The sequence below is a fragment of the Amblyraja radiata genome, chromosome 3, assembly GCF_010909765.2.
Source record: "Amblyraja radiata isolate CabotCenter1 chromosome 3, sAmbRad1.1.pri, whole genome shotgun sequence".
Taxonomy (NCBI): domain Eukaryota; kingdom Metazoa; phylum Chordata; class Chondrichthyes; order Rajiformes; family Rajidae; genus Amblyraja; species Amblyraja radiata.
In genome coordinates, this window is record NC_045958.1 from 33,634,336 (window position 1) to 33,647,635 (window position 13,300).

Sequence of the window (13,300 nt, forward strand, 5' to 3'; positions counted from 1 at the left end):
TACAAAATCACAAGAGGAATAGATCACATAAATGCACAGTTTCTAGCCCAGATTTAGGGAAATTGAGAACCAGAGGTTTAAGGTGATGAGGAAAATATTTAATAGGAACCTGAGGGGTAATTTTTCTTTTACACAAAAGCTGGTGGGTGCATGGAACAAGCTGCCATAACAGGTAGTTGAGGGAGGTACTATTGCAACGTTTAAGAAACATTTAGACAGGTACATGGATAAGATAGTTTTAGAGGGATATGGGCCAAACACAGGCAGGTGGAACTAGTGTAGATGGGACATGTTGGTCGGTGTGGGCAAGTTGGGTCGAAGGGCCTGTTTCTAGTTCCACTGGGCCTCTATGACTCTATTCAATTCAACTCCGCCTTGTGTACTCAGCTCTTCCTGTTACAATCCAAACATTGCTGGTTGCTCCGTTGAGTCAATCAGCTGTTTTAGAAACATTTTAGGTTTATGGTCACAGGAGGATCATCAAACAATTGGTATTTTGGAAACTGAATATTTTATATTTTATATCACCTTTATACAATAGACAATAGGTGCAGGAATAGGCCATTTAGCCCATCAAGCCAGCACCGCCATTCAATGTGATCTTGGCTGATCATCCCCAATCAGTACCCCGTTCCTGCCTTCTCCCCATATCCCCTGACTCCGCTATTTTTAAGAGCCCTATCTAGCTCTCTCTTGAAAGCATCCAGAGACTGGATAATGGAAGCAGGAAAATAAAACCAATGGCGTAGTCTACATGCACAGCTGGTTGATAAATTCAGCTGCATTTACAGTAGACACCTTTTAGATAGAAACTCTGAATTGATCATTACTAGGTCCGTTCATATTCAAACTGAGGTCTTAACATCTGCTTTGGACTCTTCAAAATATCACTGAATTCCCTTTCGTTCTTTCCACTTTTCTCCTTCATTGCAACTTCAAACGTTTGATTTGTAAGCTTTCCTAATTTTAACAAAAGATCATCAGCCTGAAATGTTAACTATCCACAGTTGCTGAGTATTTCTAGCATTTTCTGTTTTTATTACGTATTTCCAGCATCTGTAGATTTTACTTTACCATTAGTAAGTTTGCAACTGTTTAACCATATCTAGTTGTAAGAAGTGCGATACAGGGCTGGGGAAGAGGAACCACCAGTGTCTGCCAGAAGTGGAGCTTCTTATAGAATTTCATAGCTCTAATTAAATATGTCATGGGATAAATTAATACCTGCTAATGAGGATAATGAGATGGTTAAAGTAGGATTCTTTATCTCAAAAGGTATTGTAACAAATTCCTGGGGATTCTCCAGAAAATAAGACATGACCACCTTTCAGTTAGCATTATTCAGCAGATAAACTCTTGACCTGTCACTTTGTTCACAAAAACGTAGTAGAAATCTGGGGATAGACCAAAATCTGGATGTCTGAACCACCAACCTTTAAAGTAGTCAAGGGTGGAATGAGAGGGTTGTGTATAAATATAATGACACATACCTAAAAGTGGTATCAAAACATTCAATAACTAATTTGTAGAAATATTCTTGTTGAACAATTTGCCCAGTAATCAATCCCAGTTTCCAGATTTTTGATTTACGTTCTTCAATATTATTAACTAAGTTCATCAGAAGATTCTCTGTTGTAAATGCACTGGTTTACAATTAAAATCAATATTATTTTGACCAATTAATGGTTCCATTTGTAGATATTGATAACTAAAGTTCTCTGTGAAGGATTCTTCCCAATGGCAGTGAATGCTGCATAGTTTAACGTGAAAGAAATATTAAATGTAACATAAAAATATTAACTATGGCAAAATCACAATAGTGGAACTGATAATGGTCTATTAAGGAGGCATCACACATTACATTTGATGGAAGCACTCGACAATACTAAACCAAAGGTTCAGGAATTCTTCATTATAAAACTATTTAAAGCTAATAATTATAACCGCGTGTTCACTTCTAAGGCATCGTCTTCAAATGGAGGGTTTATTTTTCCTGGGTTGTAAAAATTTCTTCTCAAATCTGCAAATTAAAATAAATAAATACAGAGTTAAAACTACCAAATGGATGAATCATTACAAGCAATGCCATTTTAGGTACATTTCTAAAGATTTTCATTGATTTGCATTTATGGAGGAATTTCATCAATACAGGTTAAAAATTGAATGGATTCACAAAGCACTGCACTATTACTACAGAAATTCTTCTCAACTGGAAAATGACATTAAAGTTATATTTCTTTCTCAAATCAGAAAAGAGATGATAGGCTTTTCTACAGAGGATAAAACAGAGAAGAAAGCATGAAAAGAGCATAAATAATGAGCAGTGTTTATAAGGTGTTGTCATATAGAAACATAGAAAATTGGTGCAGGAGTAGACCATTCGGCCCTTTGAGCCAGCACTTCCATTCAAAATTATCATGGATGATCATCCAGAATCAGTACCTCATTCTTGCTTTCTCCCCATATCCCTTTATTCTGTTAGCCCTAAAAGCTTTTTCCAACTCTCTCTTGAATACACCTCTTTGTCTCAAACAATTTTTCTCTTCCCAATCTTATCAGGACTGCAGCAACATATCCCTTCCACATTCACTACTTGCAAACACTGGTACCAGCCCATTTTCCTACCACCCACTCCTCTCGCTAATATTAACCTAGATAATGCCTCCATGACAGATGGCGTAATCATCGTTCATCTCATTCAAATTTTTCACACACATTTTCAATAGAAAAAAATGAGCACTCAGGGCAACTTTAAATGGTCTCCCGCCCCTTTTGAGCTACTGCCCGACCAGAAATAGTTTCTATTGCAGTGTTAGGTTGTTATTTGCTAATGGAAGCCTGGCTAGTATGCATAATGATCCCAAACAAAGGAAAATTGATCAAAGTTAAGAAAATTAGAAATGCAGTCCTGAACACCTTAGGTAAACAATGGTACCTGAACATCCTGGGTGAAAAAATGATATATCCAGACTTGGGTTGGATTTAACAAATATGTAGAAACAAATATATATGAACCAGCAGAAAAATCAAAATCAAACTATTTACTTGTTACATATTGCTTTTGCATTTTGCTCTTTTGTGCCTTTCTTTTAATCCTATCCATTATGAAGTGGTAAAGAAAGCTTTTGGTACATTAGCCTTCATCAGTCAGGTTATTGAGTATGGAAGGTACACGAAATTGCTGGGGAAACTCAGCGGGTGCAGCAGCATCTATGGAGCGAAGGAAATAGGCGACGTTTCGGGCCGAAACCCTTCTTCAGTGTATGGAAGTTGTGATCTTATGTTACAGTTGTACAAGATGTTGGTGAGGCCCCATTTGGAGTATTGCGTTCAGTTTTGGTCACCCTGCTATAGGAAGGATGTCATCAAGCTGGAAAGAGTGCAGAGAAGATTTACAGGATATTGCCTGGATTCAAGGGCCTGAGCTATAGGAAAAGGTTGATCAGGCTATGAATTTATTCCATGGAGCACAAGAGGCTGAAAGATGACCTATAGAGCTGTATAAAATCATGTGGGGAATAGATGATGTGAATGCACAGAATATTTCATTGAGAACCAGAGGACATAGGTTTAAGGTGAAGGGCAAAAGATCTAATAGGAACATGAGGGGCAACTTGTTCACTCAATGAAACTGAAGAGTAAACAAAATGAGCTGCCAGAAGATGTAGTTGAAGCAAGTACTATAACAGCATTTAAAAGATACTGGCACAGGTACATGGAAAGGAAAGGTTTAGAGGAATGTGTGCCAAACACTGGCAAAGGGGACTAGCTTTGATGTACCATCTTGGTTGGCATAGATGAACTGGGCCAAAGGGCCTGTTTCCATGCTGTTCAGTTTATCCAAATAATATAAAAATAATTTATGATTTTTTAAATCTTTGTTTTCTGTTTTGCCGTCAATTTTACAAATCTGATTGGTTGAAGCTTCCTTGTTGCTTAACTTGCTTGTGGGTGCCATGGATTCTATTGGTAGAGATACAGAATGGATGCAACTCAACATAACAGTCGATTGGAAACCATTTGCATAGAACCAATGAAAAACATACCTTCACCACTCACAAAAAACTCCAGATCATTATTCTTTCCAAATAATCAAATTTTACACTATGTCTGGTACATGGATGAAACAAGCTGCCAGAGAAGGTAGTGAAGCCAGGTATTATCACAACGTTTAAGAAACATTTAGACTGGTACATGGATAGAGTAGGTTTAGATAAATGGGCCAAATAAAGGCAGATAGGGCTAGTGTAGATGGGGCATGTTGGTCGGCATGGGCAAGTTTGCCGAAGGGCCTGATTTCCACATTGTATGACCCTATGACTATTAGTTCACTTGAATATGATCCTTACTGTGTTTAACTATGTATTAGATGCTGAGTAGCTTAAAGCTCCATTGATAAAATTGACCTTTAAATCTGCAACTGTCCAAAAATACATACTTGCAAATCAAGTATCCCGAAGTTGTATTTTGACAGTAATATTTCTGTAAGGTTATACATTCAAGATTACTACCTTTACTACCTTTGCAATTGAAATTAGGGTTGTTCTTTTACTCTAGTTTGTATTTAAAATGTAATTAAGGGGTTGGACAGGCTAGATGCAGGAAGATTGTTCCCGATGTTGGGGAAGTCCAGAACAAGGGGTCACAGTTTAAGGATAAGGGGGACATCTTTTAGGACCGAGATGAGGAAAACATTTTTCACACAGAGAGTGGTGAATCTCTGGAATTCTCTGCCACAGAAGGTAGTTGAGGCCAGTTCATTGGCTATATTTAAGAGGGAGTTAGATGTAGCCCTTGTGGCTAAAGGGATCAGGGGTATGGAGAGAAGGCAGATACAGGATACTGAGTTAGATGATCAGCAATGATAATATTGAATGGCGGTGCAGGCTCGAAGGGCCGAATGGCCTACTCCTGCACCTATTTTCTATGTTTCTATGTTTCTAATCATCATTTATAATAAAATATTATGATTTTTGCCAGATCCCAACGAAGTTGTTGAAAATCCATCTTCATTCACACATTGTTCAGTGCTTTTTTAGATTAAACACCAAGAGACAATTTGCCATTAACTAAATGGTCTATTATTTTACCAGAAACTCTTGGGTAGTGTGCTTCGTAAAAAAAACATAAATCAATTTGTTTTTGCCATTTAGTCTCTCCTGCCTTCGACCGCATCTTATACCTCTTCTTTTAATACTGATTTGTCTCTAACCATTCCCAGTTTTGATGAAAGACCATCAGCGGAGGTATAAATTCTGTTTCGCTTCCAGAACCAGAGATGCTATTCAGCCTGCTTGGTGTTTCTAGCATATAGTATTTCAGATTTCCAGCATTAATGGAGTTTTACATTTGACTGCAAATATGAATATAGAAACATAGCAACATAGAAAATAGGTGCAGGAGTAGGCCATTCGGTCCTTCGAGCCTGCACCGCCATTCGATATGATCATGGCTGATCATCCAACTCAGTATCCCATCCCTGCCTTCTCTCCATACCCCCTGATCCCTTTAGCCACAAGGGCCACATCTAACTCCCTCTTAAATATAGCCAATGAACTGGCCTCAAATACCTTCTGTGGCAGAGAATTCCACAGATTCACCACGCTCTGTGTAAAAAATGATTTTCTCATCTCGGTCCTAAAAGACTTCCCTCTAATCCTTAAACTGTGACCCCTAGTTCTGGACTTCCCCAACATCGGGAATAATCTTCCTGCATCTAGCCTGTCCAACCCCTTAAGAATTTGTAAGTTTCAATAAGATCCCCCCTCAATCTTCTAAATTCTAGCATATATTTTGCTGAAATATACATATTTCAGCAAAAAAGCAGAGGTACCTCCAGTGTGTTTTCTTGTTTGAAGTGCATTTTTTAATCTTACCTGGGAGCTTGAGCTTTTTGCAGCAGGAATTGCAGTGATGTTTTACAGTGAAGTTTCTGATTGCTCCTTCCCCAAGGTTAGCTGGTCCAAACTCCATATTTTGTGTCCTAAATGCCGTTCAAGGTAGAAATACAGAATGTGACAGGGAAGAAACGTTGGAAAATGATCAGAGATACTATTAATATATTTAGATATAATTGTGAATCCTCTAAAATTCAACTGAACACCCCATTGTCACAAAGTAACTAGCAGCACTCCAGAAGGAAACCAAAGATATTGTGAAGGCACAAGAGACTGTAAAAAACTGCACATGCTGGGATCTGGAACAACTCAGCAGGGCAGGCAGCATCAAAGACTGCTTAACCCACTGAGCTCCTCCAGCAGTTTGTTTTTGCCTCACTATTATGGAGTTGCTTCTTCCGCTCTTTACAAGATTAGCAAACACCCCCAAGAAACATGATAAATGATCCAATTCTCTCATGATCCCACCTTTAAGGTTAAGAGACTGGGAGTGTGTGCAGTTCCACTGGCATGCCTTCAGTTAATGAAATGGGGACATAGATAAGCCCCATAAACCAACAGTTATGAACATCACCCCCATCCATTCAGCACCACACTCTGTTACATGTCCGTTGTCTTTCACAGTAGCAGAGCTGCAAGATGTTTTTCATTTTAATGGTTCCATCTGTACCATGTGATTTTACATAGATTTCAACACACTTCTGTGTCATGAACTTATCCACTATAAACCCACTGACATGGCTATCTGGACTACACTTCTTCCCACCCAGCTTCCTGTAAGGACTCCATCCCCTACTCCCATTTCCTCCGTCTATGCCGCATCTGTACCCAGGATGAGGTGCTCCAAACCAGGGCATCGGAGATGTCCTCATTCTTCTACTATAGATGAGGCTCTCACCAGGGTCTCTTCTATATCCTGTAACTCTGCTCTCACTCCCCATCTCCCCACTCGTAACAAGGGCAGAGTCCCCCTTGTCCTCACCTTCCACTCTACCAGCCGTCACATACAACAAATAATCCTCCAACATTTTCGTCACCTCCAACAGTATCCCACCACTTGCCACATCTTCCCATCTCTTCCCCTATAGGCTTTCCGCAGAGACCACTCCCTCCGTAACTCCCTGGTCAATTCGTCCCTTCCCACCCAAACCACCCCCTCTCCTGCAACCACAGGAAATGCTACACTTGTCGCTTTACCTCCCCCCTTGACTCTATCCAAGGACCCAAGCAGTCTTTCCAGGTGCGGCAGAGGTTCACCTGCAACTCCTCCAACCTCATCTATTGCATCCTCTGCTCTAGGTGTCAGCAGCTCTACATCGGTGAGACCAAGCATAGGCTTGGCGATCGCTTCGCCCAACACGTCGCGGTTTGCAATAACCAACCTGATCTCCCGGTGGCTCAGCACTTCAACTTCCCCTCCCATTCCGAATCTGACCTTTCTGTCCTGGGCCTCCTCCATGGCCAGAGTGAGGCTTACTGTAAATTGGAGGAGCAGCACCTCATATTTGGCTTGGGTAGTTTACACTTCTGCGGTATGAACATTGACTTCTATAATTTCAGGTAGTCCCTGCTTTCTCCTTCTAAGCCCCTCCCCTTCCCAGCTCTCCCACAGCCCACTGTCTCCACCTCTTCCTTTCTTCTTCCCGCCCCCCACCCCCACATCAGTCTGAAGAAGGGTCTCGACCCGAAACGTTACCTATTTCCTTCGCTTCATAGATGCTGCCTCACCCGCTGAGTTTCTCCAGCATTTTTGTCTACCTTCTGCTTCATGAAAGCTCAATTTAAAAAAAAAACTTGGTAGTACCCTGTATCTAGAATTATTTGGAAATCTGACGCATTCAAAATTAGAAAAAGAAAAAACATACAGGATTAAAACTGATGTAACTTACGTTTTCTCCTTAGCTTTAATAACAGATGGATCCGTAAGATTTTCACCAACACCTAGTCAAGAAAAAATAAAAGGATTTGTGAAGGTGCACACCAAAAACAGAAATAAAGCTATGGAGCTTTTTATTCAAGCTATCCAAAATAATCAGCAACTGAATCAAGATACCCTCATTACATTTGAATAAATAATCTGCTTATGCTGTTGCCTGACAGAATATTCATAGGTGAAGCACAATTGATAGAAATTTAAACATCCTTTGTTTTATCACTTCCACAGAAAAGTCTTAGGCAACTGTATGCTAAGACCAATGGAAAATTACATATATTATCAAATTTTATTCAATGAAACAAGGCATTAAAGACTACTCTGTCCACAAACAAATTAGTCTTTTTCAAGTTCAAGTGAGTTTATTGTCATGTGTCCCTGTATAGGACAATGAAATTCTTGCTTTGCTTAAGCACACAGAAAATAGTAGGCATTTACTACAAAACAGATAAATGTGTCCATATACCATGATATAAATATATACACACATGAATAAATAAACTGATAGTGCAAATAACAGAAAGTGGTTGGTAATAATCAGAGTTTTGTCCGAGTCAGGTTTAATAGCCTGATGGCTGAGGGGAAGTAACTATTCCTGAACCTGGTTGTTGCAGTCTTCAGGCTCCTGTACCTTCTACCTGAAGGTAGCAGGGAGATGAGTGTGTGGCCAGGATGGTGTGGGTCTTTGATGATACTGCCAGCCTTTTTGAGGCAGCGACTGCGATAAATCCCCTCGATGGAAGGAAGGTCAGAGCCGATGATGGACTGGGCAGTGTTTACTACTTTTTGTAGTCTTTTCCTTTCCAGGGCGCTCAAATTGCCGAACCAAGCCACGATGCAACCGGTCAGCATGCTCTCGACTGTGCACCTGTAGAAGTTAGAGAGAGTCTTCCTTGACAATCCGACTCTCCGTAATCTTCTCAGGAAGTAGAGGCGCTGATGTGCTTTTTTGATGATTGCATTAGTGTACTCGGACCAGGAAAGATCTTCAGAGATGTGCACGCCCAGGAATTTGAAGCTCTTGACCCTTTCAACCATCGACCCGTTGATATAAATGGGGCTGTGGGTCCCCCTCCTACTCCTTCCAAAGTCCACAATCAGTTCCTTGGTTTTGCTGGTGTTGAGGGCCAGGTTATTGCGCTGGCACCATATGGACAGTTGCTCGATCTCTCTTCTGTACTCTGACTCATCCCCATCAGTGATACGCCCCACAATAGTGGTGTCGTCGGCGAACTTGATGATGGAGTTCGCACTGTGGTTCGCTACGCAGTCATGGGTATAGAGTGAGTACAGCAGGGGGCTGAGCACGCAGCCTTGAGGTGCTCCCGTGCTGATTGTTATTGAGGCTGACACATTTCCACCAATAATTTTGCAATTATCTCCAACAAGTAAGTAAAACACAACCAAGAGATGCATGTCATGTGCAATACCAAAGATTCTGATTGAAAAAAAATTACCAGGAGGTAGGCAGAGTTAAAGCAAGCGATTAAAGTTACCCTCCACTCTCTCTTAATTGGAGCTACCTGGGTTTACAGGCAGTCAAGTATCTCTCTACAACACTGTATTCTTTTCTTACTTCCTTTTAAAGAAAGCCAAATGAATTGCAAGACCAGTTGTGGAATGGATTTTCCAGTCAGGCATAGTTATAATAAAGGCAACAGTCAAAGGCAAAAGGAACTAGTGCTGAAAACATAATGGAGTGGGAGTGGGGAACAATGACACTTGCAAAATCAAATGGTTCTTGTCTCTCAAAGGGGAGTGATCACATGTGCAAAAATCTAAATGTCTCCAGACCTAGTCTAGGCTTCTTTATTGGAGAAGTTACAAATTTGAAATTTGAATTACCAGTAAAATACCTAACTCATGAATGAAGCAACCTTTCCCACAGGCCTCAGAAGAAAACTAAAAACATGTACCTGTAAAAAGTATTCAGGCTTTTTGGACGATTGAGTTTATAGAAACATAGAAACATAGAAATTAGGTTCAGGAGTAGGCCATTCGGCCCTTCGAGCCTGCACCGCCATTCAATATGATCATGGCTGATCATCCAACTCAGTATCCCGTACCTGCCTTCTCTCCATACCCTCTGATCCCCTTAGCCACAAGGGCCACATCTAACTCCCTCTTAAATATAGCCAATTAACTGGCCTCGACTACCCTCTGTGGCAGAGAGTTCCAGAGATTCACCACTCTCTGTGTGAAAAAAGTTATTCTCATCTCGGTTTTAAAAGATTTCCCCCTTATCCTTAAGCTGTGACCCCTTGTTCTGGACTTCCCCAACATCGGGAGCAATCTTCCTGCATCTAGCCTGTCCAACCCCTTAAGAATTTTATAAGTTTCTATAAGATCCCCTCTCAATCTCCTAAATTCTAGAGAGTATAAACCAAGTCTATCCAGTCTTTCTTCATAAGACAGTCCTGACATCCCAGGAATCAGTCTGGTGAACCTTCTCTGCACTCCCAAAACTGTACGCAATACTCCAGGTGTGGTCTCACCAAGACCCTGTACAACTGCAGTAGAACCTCCCTGCTCCTATACTCAAATCCTTTTGCTATGAAAGCTAACATACCATTCGCTTTCTTCACTGCCTGCTGCACCTGCATGCCTACTTTCAATGACTGGTGTACCATGACACCCAGGTCTCGCTGCATCTCCCCTTTCCCTAGTCGGCCACCATTTAGATAATAAGATAGATAGTTCAAACTACAGCCGTCTGAGATTGACCTGTTATACCTATTAAAACTATGTAACAAGTGGCAGTAAATGCAATAAGATAGATAATTAGTCAGCATGAACCAGATGAACCAAAGGGCTTGCTTCAGTGCTGTGTGAATCTATGACTTCTAAATGGAAGTGCTGGTTTAACTCAGTGGGTCAGGCAATATCTCTGGGGAACATAGATAGGTGACATTTCAGGTCAGGACCCTTCTTCAGATTGAATGTCACCAATCCATGTTCTCCAGAGATGCTGCTTGACCTGCTGAGTTACTCCAGCACGTAGTCTCCTTTTGAGTAAACCAGCATCTGCAGCTCCTTGTTTCTACAGGTAAGATTGTTGTCAGTTTCCTCCACAATGGGCATGTAGCTTAATATTTCTTACTCATTCCCTCAGGTGAAAAGCAACAAGGAATTAGGAACAATATGGAAAGATAGACTCCATTGTGACTTTCTGCCCAAGGTCCACACACACTGACCTTGCAAATCCAGCACAAGGAGTTCCCCTCTCGTGTACTCAAATGACCAGTGGGAAAAGGCCAGCATGGTCTCTTCCATGAGATTTGTTGGGATTATCTCATCTCCATTGTTATTGTTGTACTTTCTGAACTGACCATTCATGTACTTCTCCATCGTCAGCCATTGATCAGCAGAATTGCAGTATATTAGGAAAACCTCCAGAAACCTTTATCAGAACAAAAAAGTGAAATTTCTATAAAATAAAGCTGTGACATTTCAAGGGATCGTTTAGAGTTCTAGTGATGATTAATTGATGTTATTTTCATTTCAGGTAACATACTCTTGGTATTGTGGACAAAATACATTTCTCAAATCAACATTATTAAAATAAATTATTGTCTTAGCATTATCATATGACTGTCTGTGAGCTTGCAAAATAGCTGTCAAGTTTCCAGTATTCATAGAGCGACCACACTTCAAAATGTACAAAACACTTTGGGACCATTTAGGTTGTACTAGACCAAGTGCAGACCCGTTGGGTCTGCTCCCCCAACGCAATATTCCAGCACTCACCCCTTCCCACAAGTGTGCAGGCGCAGCTGAGGGGTTCCCGTTGTGACGCGAATCACGGCAACCCTCCCCCAACTGCGCTTTGCCATCCCTCTTCCTACTCCTATCCTCCTCCATTCCCCCTCATCCCACAGCACTCCCTTCCATTCCTCTTCACCCTCCCCATTCTTTCCCCTGTCCTCCTCCCCTCCCCCACTCCCTCCTTCACATCTCCCTTCCTCTCCTTTCCCCTACCCTCAGTCACTCCCTCCCTCCCTCCCTCCCTCCCTCCATAACCCCTCTCCTCTGCCTATCCCCCTCCTCACCCTCTATGCCCCCTCCTCCCCAACTCTCCCTCCTCACCGCCCCCATTTTCCCCTCCCTCTCCCTACCTACTCCCTCCTCTATCTCGATGTAAGGCCCCGTTTTCTCCAGCAGGGCGGCGATGAAGTTGTACTTGAGACGGGGTCTGCCTGGGGGGGGGGGGGGAGGGGGCAGGGGAAGAGTCCTGGAAATGGGGGAGGGGAGGGCTTGAGGCAGGGAGGGCGAGGTAGCGGAGCCGGTGGGCGGACTGTGGACCATCCGGACAACAAAGCCCGGGAGATGGCAAAAGATGGCAATTTAAATTTCTGGAAAGGCCCCAACTGCACAGATGCGGCTCAGGACCCGTTGGGTGCCCTTTGTGATGCTAGTAAAGATGGGAACCCTCCCTCGACTGCGCATGTGTGGGTGGGGGCACTGTTTTAAGTTAATTTGTTTTAAACGTTAATAACTTTGACATCACAGGACAATGGTGAGTAAGGTGGTGCAAAAATAGTTCCGCTAACAGTCTCGGTTTATGCGCAAATACAAACTGGGCAAACAAACATGATGTGACTTTTAGTAATGTTTCGATGATACATAACTGAAACATAAATTCACACCCAGGCGCAGAGTGAAAAAGTTTAAGACTCTTATTTCATACTAAAATAAACGCAATTATCAAGGGATAAAGGTGGATTTTACCGCAGCAGACTGGAAATATAGATAATAACTTGAAAGAAAGTACACATACTGATGCAACGTTAGAATCAGGCCTAAAGAAGCCATCAAAGGAAGCTAAAAATAATAAAGAGGGAGAAAATAATTAATGAGAATAAAGCAGGAAAAATATGAAAACCAACAAAAAGTTCCTATCTGTACATATAAAGGAAGAGACTAGCTAAATATTGATCATTTGGAGGATAAATTAGAGAATTAATAATGAAAGAGGAGGGAAGCCAACACGATAGAAGGGTCGCGACCCTAAACATCACCCATTCCTTATCTCCAGAGATGCTGCCTGACCCAGCATTTTGTGTCTATCTTCGAAGCCAACACGATAGTTAGTCTACCATCGGCCATTGACAAATGATGAAATCCAATACAAAGTAACTAGCAGCAGTATTTAGAAAATAAAGTGTAGGGATATATAGGTCAATTTCATGTAGTCCCACAGAGAGACTGGGCTTCAACAACTTACAATCTACATTCATGAAATAGAAGAAAAGATTGAATTTACCACTGCCAAAGCAATATGGATTGATGATGGGCAAAGGATTTGGCAGATTAAATATGATGTGGACAAAACTGAGGTTAACCAACAATAGGAAGAATATAAAAAACAGCTGATTTGAATGGAACGAGAGTACAGAATGCAGCAGTACAGCGAAATCCAGGTTACCTCACACCTGAAACATGGAAACAGTTTCAGATAATAAGGAAGACA

At 41.4% G+C, this 13,300-nt stretch overlaps 1 protein-coding gene across 1 annotated transcript in view; it reads right to left on the reverse strand.

The window, feature by feature from the left end:
- Positions 1 to 254: 254 nt before the first annotated feature.
- The window catches only part of trpm6 (transient receptor potential cation channel subfamily M member 6), a 128,012-nt gene continuing 114,966 nt past the window's right edge, over positions 255 to 13,300 (reverse strand). The window contains exons 36-39 of the mRNA XM_033017558.1: positions 11,025 to 11,230; positions 7,787 to 7,838; positions 5,877 to 5,983; positions 255 to 2,020 (exon numbers count right to left, since the gene is read on the reverse strand). Coding sequence (XP_032873449.1) covers positions 1,938 to 2,020; positions 5,877 to 5,983; positions 7,787 to 7,838; positions 11,025 to 11,230 — 448 coding nt within the window. The 3' untranslated portion in view covers positions 255 to 1,937. The remainder of the gene's footprint in view (positions 2,021 to 5,876; positions 5,984 to 7,786; positions 7,839 to 11,024; positions 11,231 to 13,300) is intronic.